The sequence below is a fragment of the Mus pahari genome, chromosome 14 (genome assembly GCF_900095145.1).
Source record: "Mus pahari chromosome 14, PAHARI_EIJ_v1.1, whole genome shotgun sequence".
NCBI lineage: Eukaryota > Metazoa > Chordata > Mammalia > Rodentia > Muridae > Mus > Mus pahari.
The window spans coordinates 46,132,199-46,141,261 of NC_034603.1; the positions used below are offsets into that span (position 1 = coordinate 46,132,199).

The window sequence follows — 9,063 nt, forward strand, 5'->3', positions numbered from 1 at the left end:
AACTATGGCCCTAGTCTGGTTGCTGTCCACCTGCCCTAAAAAAAAGGACAGGGTCAGTAAGACTGCCACAGCAGCAGGGCAGGCAGTGTGACCTCAGTCTGCACCTGCCCCTCTGAGCAGGGATAACAAGGTACAGAGTTGAGTGAATACCAGCTGGATTTGGTGGCATTCAAGTGGCTGAGGCAGGAGGATTACTGTGAGCTCAAAGCCAACTTAGTCTACATTGTGAGTTCCAGGCTAACCTCAGCTACCATGCAGAAACCATTTCTCAAAAACTCAAATAAATGAGCAGGTGATTGCTTGTGTCCTGTGAAGCCTTCCTCAGTCAGTGCTGGGCTTCAGGGAACCATAGTAGCGGAGAACCTTCCTGTTGCCCTCCTGGGAATCCCTCCAGGCCTTGGGGGGGGCACTTCTGTGGTTTATGGCTGTACTTCACGTGTAAGGAATGCCGGGGGGGGGGGGGGGGAGGCAGTGTGGAGGCAGAGCCACTCTCCTGACACACCTCACTCCCCCTGGATGCCTGGCATGTCCTGTCAGGATCCATGTCCCCTGGAGACAGCCATGTTCTTCCCAGATGCACTCTTCTGGGATCCCCAGCTCTGTAAGGATGCTGTAATCCCAGCTGGGAGACAAGAATGAAGTATTTTCTGTCTTCACAGATAGGTACTCCTTTTCATTTGAACACAAAGCTGATATATTTCCCTTTCCCCCTCTGCTGCAGAATAGAACTGGGTCAGACTCTAGGAAACTCTTCAAATGAGTCCCAGGTTTACATAGCACTGTCCACACTGAGAGAATTAGGACTTCAGCCAAGGAGAGGTATCGATGCTCAAATGGATGGTGTCGTAGTCTCACCATGTCCCCTTTGCCAGATATATGCGACTCTGGGGTCTATTAGAGAGTGGGGTGGGATCGGGAAGGAGGTAGATCGTTATATATTGTCCGGCTCTGGACTCTGAAGGCCATGACAGGTTTGAGCCTGTTCTTACGTGTCTAACCCTCCTCTAGCTTCCTGCGGGCTGCCATCTTGGATGAGGGTCCATCTTTCTGAGCACCCGGCATGGGTCAGCCTGTCTCCTCTGATCTGGTGAGACCGGTTTTTCCAGCTGGAGGAAGGGTCGGTGAGGAATTGGCAGGGGCAGAGGGTTTTATGTAAATGTCCAGGGAGTGCTCTGGGAACGGGGAGGCCGGTTTTCCCAAAGGCACGCAGGGACTGGCAGCTCCCAATTAGCCGCTGGTGAAGTCACTGCAACTTTGCTGGGTGGCTGCGCCCACTCCAAACGGTCTGGCAGGGGTGCGCGACCTCTGCTTCCAGGCCCTGAACACCGGGAAACACACCGGGACTCTACTGAAAAAGCCTTTAATGAACCTTGGAGTTCCTGCTCCCAGGCGCCTCCAGCCCAGAGTTTCAATAAATACAGTGCAAAGAGATCTGGAGGCCTAGCTGGGAGACAGAGGGCGGGCGCTGTTGCCATGCATACAACTATTGAGGAGCCCTCAGGCCACACCATACGCAAGCGTCCACGCACACCACACGGAGACACGAGCATCTTCCTCTTCACCGGACAGAACACACACAGGATCTAGGCAAACACACGAATACACGATTGCGCATGCGCCGGCCGATTCTGCACCTCTGTCCCGGGACTTGGCGTTTGGAGCGTCCTCTCCTGGCTGTGAGGAGTGGCACCGGCGGCTTTCCCCGAGCAGAACGAGCTAGGTTGTACCATAGTCTAGTGGCCTGGTACAGTGGAATTAGGCGGGCTGAGATGGCATTGGCTTGTGTTGGAGTAGGCCCAGGAGGGGAATGTGTCCAGCTTGAAGATAGGGACACTCCAGCTGTTTATGGATAATGTGATAGTCAGCACTCCGATGATATTGAGCAGGAATCCCGCACGGGCCTGGGATGAGGCAAATCAATGTGAATCAGAGACACATTCCTCAACTGTCAGGGGTACTCAGAACCCCTCCCATCAGCAAAGCCCTCCTTGGGAAGTCCTGCCTTCAGTCTAACCTGCAGTGTCAGGCAATGTCTTTGTCTCTTATTTGACTGATCCTAACAGGGAAAGTGGGGGTTCCTTATACTCTCCTGGGGTTCTGGGCCTTGTTTTCTCTTAGGTCATTTCATTAAGTGGGGATGCTACCCCCCCTCACCTTCCAAATGTTCCCCTTATCTGTGACTTGGTACTGTAGAACATAAAGATGTCAGAGCTGTCCCCCACCCCCATGCACCAGGGCCAGCTCTTTTCTGGGAACCTCAGTGACCCTCTGGCAGGTGGAAGGCCGAAACGGTCCGACTTCCCCGTGCCACTCACCATATCAGTCACTTTGAGGCCTCCAAAGGAGAAGACAATGGCGTTGGGTGGAGTGGCCACGGGTAGCATGAACGCCAGGGAGGCAGCCAGGGTGCAGGGGAGCATGACATAGAGCGGGTGAAGGCAGATGGCTTGTGCCTGGGGAGTGACAGTGCACATAACTGATCCCAGTTCAGGCTCAGTGAGAAGGCTGGACCCCAGTTCTTCTGCCTCTCCCTTTTAGGGGCCTGCCCCACCCCTTTTCTTTCTTGTCATGAGCCCAGTCCCTGGGCAGAGTGCTCTGGGTGACCTGGAGAGAGCCCCTTGACCTCTCAGAAGAGATGACTATGCTGCCCTGCCCTGTGGGGTGCAGTGATGGGAGGGGCTCATAAAACTGATCTCAAAGGGGCTCAGGAGGTGTCATCAAAGGCTGTGGGAACACGCCTGAGGAGGAAGGGGCTGGGGACGCTCCAGGGAGCAATTTTACCCCCATCACTTCTGGAATGACCAGAACAGGGGATTGGGTGGGGAGGTGGGTGAGGCCTCCAGTCAGCCCCACTGGGATACTCAAAGAGTGATGTCACCTGAAACAGGTGACTCAGGGGCCAGAAGGCCTTAGGACCTAAGAGTTCAACATCTGGAGAAAAAGGGGGACACGTAGGAGGCTCTCTTCACGGAGAGGTTTAGACCAGCCACTCTGACCAGTGAGGGACAGAGAGCAAACAGGAGGGCTGCCTGGAGGAAGCTTCCGTGCCAGCTCACCATGGAGGCCAGGATGGGCAGAAACAGCGTAGTGGTGGCCACGTTGCTGGTGCACTCGGTGAAGATGGCCACCAACAGAGAAAGGATGAGTACCGTGGCTGATGGTGGTATGTTCTGCAGCGGGGTCAGCTTGTCTCCCAGCCACTTAGACAAACCTGATTCCTAAAGCCAGAAGGAGGCGATATATAAGAGACAGAACTGTCTGGGGTCCTCGGGTTCTCAGCTGGAACTCTGGGAAACCCTATCCCTGCCCACACCTCTGTGGCCTTTAAGTCAAACATCAGTGAAGGAAGTTGGTACCCAGCTAGAACCAAGGGAGCTCCCTCCTGCTCCTTGAAACCAGTGGGATGAGGAGGGGGAGGTTCTAGTGGGCAACCTGGCTGTTTGTGGGTGTAATCACCTTACTTTCTTGACTCCTTGGAGACCCTGGATCACCTGGGTCCTCTCCCTGCTGAGCATTAGGGCTTAAGCGCTTTTGACAGGGAGGGGGAGCAGGGCCGTGAAGAGGCTGGTTAGAGGCTATTGGGAAAATGGGCAAATCCCAGGGTAGGAAGAGCTCCTGGTCTGGCCCCGCCCACTGTCATGCCGGGCTGTGGGACCTGCTGCTAATGCTGTTTCCAGGCACTATGTTCCTGTCTTCGCCACACCAAGAAAAGTGCCTGGCCCAGACTGTCGATACGCTAACCAAAGACCCAGGAATCTCCTCTATCAACCCTTGGCTCAGCTCTGCTAGGACCTGGAGGTCCGGGGCTACAGTATCTGGAATTTCAGGGTTTTTTTTTTTTTTTTTTGGATGGAAAGTCAAGACGCTTCGGTCCCTGGAAGACTGTTATCTGGCGCCCTCAGGAGGCTTCCTCTGGAACTGCATCAAACTGATGATAACCTCGGTGCTTCGGCTCATTGCACTGGCTTCAGGAGAACGTGGGTGGTGTGGGGGTGGGGCTCATCGCTGAGAGGACTACTCTCCTTTGGGCTTCAAGAACCCATCTCGGGAAAGGTGCTTAAGCCTAGTGTGGGACTATCCCAGGGTCTCCCTCAGACAGGCTCTCACCTCACTGCCTTTGGCCAGGGCAAAGCCCCCACCCAGCAAGATCAGGATATTCCAGGGCATCTTATCGTTCACTGTCTTCCAGGTGAGGATGGCGGGAGGAGCCTTCAGCTTCCCTGGTTTTTCTACTCCCCAAGCAGATAAGGATGGTCACCAAAAGTGAAGAGGCCTCCCCTCCCCTCCTTCCTAAGTGGGTTCCTATCAGAGCTTAAAGCAGGTAGAAGGGAGCCCTCAGTCTCCCATCTCTGTAGGATTCCAACTCTGTCCCTGGGTCCCTGCGTCTTTGGCAGGTCACCCAAAGGAGCTTTGCTGGCTCCTGCCCAATGTAGTCAAAGGCTATATATATATATACCTTCAGACAGGGGCTGCCAGAGACCCTTCCCAGCCCCAGTGCTTACTTGGGTCCTGGGTTAGTCCTGGAATCTTGGAGGGTATTATGAACATAATCAGGCTGATAAAGATGGCCACGGTCCCATCTGATGCCATGCTGTGGAAAGGGTGGGAAGGAAGGCTGAGTAGGGGACAGAGAAGGGTCCCTCCCATCAGCCTGCTCCCCCAGAGCGATGCCCTGTCCCTTCCCTAACTCCCTTCCCGCTTTCTTCCTCCCTTTTCCTGCTCTCGGTGCAGATCCTCAGGCATTCCCCTCTCCTGCTTTGGAAGGTCTCACCTTTGCCCATTTTTATTGGCGAAAACTGTGTCACCCCAGCCTGGGAAGAAGCCCGGCTCTCTCGTGAACCAGAGCACCACTAGCAGGACAAACAGGACAGTGACAGCCTTCTCTGCAAAACTCATGGGGCCCAGCAGCCTGTGCTGGGTCTTGATGACCTGGAAGGCAGCCTGCTTTCGTTCTTCTTCCCCTTCCCCGAAGCCAAAGTTCTTCCGGAAGCTGTGGGCAGAGGCAGGGACAGGGTATGAAGGGTCTGCACCAGGCATGGGCAAGCCCTAATGTCCTGACTCTAGAAGAGAGTCCAAGACCTAGAAGGGCATCATGGGTTGACTCCCCCAATCCAGACAGATTCACATATAACCCAGGCTGAACTTGAATCCCAGACATCCATTATCATGCTCAGATTCTATAGGACTGAACCCAGGGTTTCTTATATGCCGGGTAAGCTCTCCACTAAGCCTCTGTTTTGTTTGTTTTTAGCCTAAGCTGTTCCCCATCTTTTGATCCTCCTGCCTCAGCCCCCTGAGTACCTGGGTTATAGGTGTGTACCACCATGCCTGGCTTGGGATTGTGGCTTTTCTTCAACAAGAAAGTTATATCTTCCTCTCTTCCCCACCATGACCCTTCCTCTGAAGAGTCTCTTGTGTCGAGCCCTTCCTGTCCAGGGTGAGAAGGATGAGTGGTCCAGACCCCGAGTGACTTCAGGTCCTGATGCTGAGTCCTCTTTTCATCAGTATTCCAGGAACTCCTACCAGTCTCAGATGTGCTTTCCTAGTTCTGGCCATTCAGGAAGGCTTTGGCGGCCTCCTCATGCTGTTTCTTTAACACTGGCATTTAACTTTACACTTGAGTAAATCTTATCTCTTGCTGGTCTGTGAGTTTCTTGGGGGCAAAGAGCATGTTTCGCGCATCTGTGACTCCTCACAGTGTCCAACAGCTACTCTCTTGCCCTGTAGCAGCTTCCAGCCCTAACCCAGCCCCCTGTACCTTCCCAAGTGATGTGTTCAAAGTACAGCTAAACAACTCGCTATGGCTTTTCTCTGCCTAGAAAGGATGGATGAATAACCATGACGCACTCTCCAGTAACACTCAGACCGCCATTCTGATCCATGTGCTCAGGAGACATCAATAATAGATTACAGACTCCAGTTCAAATGAGCCTTAGCAGGGCCTATGACCACTTTACTCCATTTTAGGTTTGTAAGATAAGCGTCTTGCTATGTAAACCGAGGTTGGTCTTGAACTCGTGATCCTTCCGCCTCAGCTCCCCAGGTATAGAGATGACATGTATGTACCACCACATCCGGCTACATAGATCTCAACATAGATCTCCAAACTGTCATGAGGAGTAACTCAGGGTTGAAATTGACCTCCTCATCCTGGCCTCAAGGACAAGGGTCTGACTCTATGTGACATACAAAGTTCCCTGTGACTGTTCCCCAATGGCTTCTTTGTACTGTAGCTCTCGAGAAGCAGGTTTCCCAGACACACCTGGGTCATTCTGGCTTCTAGGCTTTCAGTCCTGCAAGACTGATACCATGTCCAAGAACGTTCTGAAATGGCCACTCCCTGTGCTTGCCCTTCTTACAGCTCCCACCATCTCATCACCCATCAGAAGAAGTAGGGTAAGGATGGGGACTTGCCTAAGATCTAGGAGTCCCAGTGTCTAGGGCATGCATGCATACATGCATAGGCAAACAGAAGAATCACCTCAAATGCTTCGCTAACAAACTGTGCTCCTCGAGGAATCCCCAACTGCTCATCCAAGGACCATGGAGCACTATGGGAAGGTGCCTGGCTGGGGTCTTCAGGGCTGGAGAGATGGTTTAGTTGGTAAGGTACTTGCCATGTGAACATCGAGATCTGAGTCCAGTCCCAGCACTCATATAAAAATGGCTGTAGGGATGCAGCGACTAAAGGGTCCCCAGGATTCACTGGCTAGCCAGAGTAACCCAGATGACTTCCAGATTAATTGACAGACCTTGTCTCAATATAAGGGGACCCCCCCCCACACACACATATGCAGCAGATGTGCAGCTCTGTCTTCATGTGGGCCCTCTAACAATTGGAGCAGGGGCTGTCTCTAACGCTGTTACCTGTCTATAGACTATGTTCTCCTAACTGGGCTGCCTTGTGTGGCCTCAGTGAAAGAGGATGCGCGTAGCCCTGCAGAGACTTGAGGTCCCGGGGTCAGGGGATGCCCAGGGGAGAAGAGGAGGGGGTGGGGAAGAGACTTGTGAGGAGGAGATGGGGAAAGGGGGCAGTGATTGGGATGTAAAGTGAATAAATAAAAAAATAATAAAATAAGGGGGAAAATGATTGAGACTCAACACACATACACACTCTCACACATATTCAACACACATACACACTCATAGACTTACACACATACACACACACTCACTCACATATTCTTACACACACATATATACACTCTACACACACTCATACACACATATACACACTCACACAATACTTTCACACACACACTCCACACACACTCATACTCACACATGTACACACTCACACACATGTACACACACTCATACACACATATACACACATTCACACTATGCTCTCACACACATACACACACTCCACACACACTCATTCACACACATGTACACACACTCATACACACATATACACACATTCACACTATACTCTCATACACATACACACACTCCACACACTCATACACACACATGTATACACACACAATACTCACACACATATTCACACACATACTCTCATAGTTACACACACTCAACATACATGCATACTCACACACATACTCTTACACACACACACGCTACACACTCACACACATAGTTTCAGACTCACACTTATACATACCCTCACACACTCAACATGCACACATATTCACACATACATATTCTCTCTCTCTTATACACACACACACACACACACACACAAACACACACACAGAGCATGGTTTTCCATCCCAGAATTCACCATTCCATCAGACTCATTTTGCCTGTCTGCTAACAGGGGCAGCATTCTGCACCCAGCAATTCTCTCATGTGGGAGGCCAAGAACCTAAAGAGAGAGGAGGTTTCTTGCAGCATGGTCCCCCACCATGTTGGATGAAACAGAGGTTCCCAGGGATATGGGCAGGAAACTGGGCTTCTCTTACCTAAGGCACCACTTACTTGACACCCAGGAAGAGGACCTGTAGCCATAACCAAGCCAGTAGCAGCAAGATGACCATGGTGGGGAAGGCAAAACCAAACCACGAAGCAAAGTTCACCACGTTACTATTTTCGGGGAAGATCCTGATGAAGGAGACATGGGCTGTTGTGTAACAGTGACCCTAAAACTGCCTTGCCCCATTTGTCACTCAATGAGAGTGCAAGTCCCCTTTTGTCATGCCACCCCCACCGCTGGCACTCACGAGTTGACCTGGCCTTGGAGCACCAGGTTGGGCGTGGTACCAGTCAGGGTGGCAATGCCCCCAATGCTGGCTGAGTAGCAGATGCAGAGACTCAGGCCCTGGCTGAAGCGATGATGCTCTTTGGTCTTCTGCGCTCTTGACTCCGAAGAAGCAGATACAGCCTGTCCGTTATCTGTGAACAAGGAAAAGCGTGTGGGGACAGGGTCAAGAGTAACTGCGGGAGTCCTGGCTTCATCCTGAGGCCTCCAGGGACCGTGGGCAGAGGCTGTCTCCAGATTCCAGCACCCTCTGGAGCTGTGGGCTTCTCAGACACGTTCTGGTTCAACATGTCTTGGGAAACTGAAGCACAGAGATGTGAAGAGGGTTACCTAGACCAAGCAGGAGGAATAAAGCCCAGAACACTTCCCATGTCCCAGACTTTAGCTCGCTTCTCACCAAACTCTTGGATGGCTGGGAATGAAGGGTCCTAGCACAGGGCGCCTCGCTCTTTGGTGTTTACTATTGTTATTGTTGTTACATTACCAGGGCTCCACACATGCTGGGCAACTGCCCTACCATTTTTTTTTCAAGACAGGGTTTCTCTGTATAGCCCTAGCTGTCTTGGAATTTACTTTGTAGACCAGATTGGCCTCGAACTCAGAAATCCTCCTGCCTCTGCCTCCCTAGTGCTGGGATTAAAGGCGTGTACCACCACCACCCGGCATTTGCCCTACCATTTTTAGCCCAAGGATCTTGGCATTTAATATTTTTGAAACAAAATTATTATGTTGCTATTAGTGTTGTTAATAACAACAATAACAACAACTATTACTATTATTACTATTACACACATGCATGCACACACACACACACACACACACACACACACACACACACA

General features: G+C 51.7%; 1 protein-coding gene across 2 annotated transcripts in view; it reads right to left on the minus strand.

Annotated features, from left to right (window-relative positions):
• Positions 1-1,290: 1,290 nt before the first annotated feature.
• Slc13a2 (solute carrier family 13 member 2) overlaps positions 1,291-9,063 on the minus strand; it is a 26,243-nt gene continuing 18,470 nt past the window's right edge. Inside the window, exons 5-12 of one of the 2 annotated variants that reach the window (XM_029545598.1) lie at positions 8,187-8,358; positions 7,945-8,067; positions 4,772-4,990; positions 4,503-4,591; positions 4,108-4,229; positions 3,057-3,218; positions 2,316-2,453; positions 1,291-1,901 (exon numbers count right to left, since the gene is read on the minus strand). In XM_029545598.1, coding sequence (XP_029401458.1) covers positions 1,734-1,901; positions 2,316-2,453; positions 3,057-3,218; positions 4,108-4,229; positions 4,503-4,591; positions 4,772-4,990; positions 7,945-8,067; positions 8,187-8,358 — 1,193 coding nt within the window. In that variant the 3' untranslated portion in view covers positions 1,291-1,733. The remainder of the gene's footprint in view (positions 1,902-2,315; positions 2,454-3,056; positions 3,219-4,107; positions 4,230-4,502; positions 4,592-4,771; positions 4,991-7,944; positions 8,068-8,186; positions 8,359-9,063) is intronic. The other variant, XM_021213433.1, reaches the window with a different exon arrangement.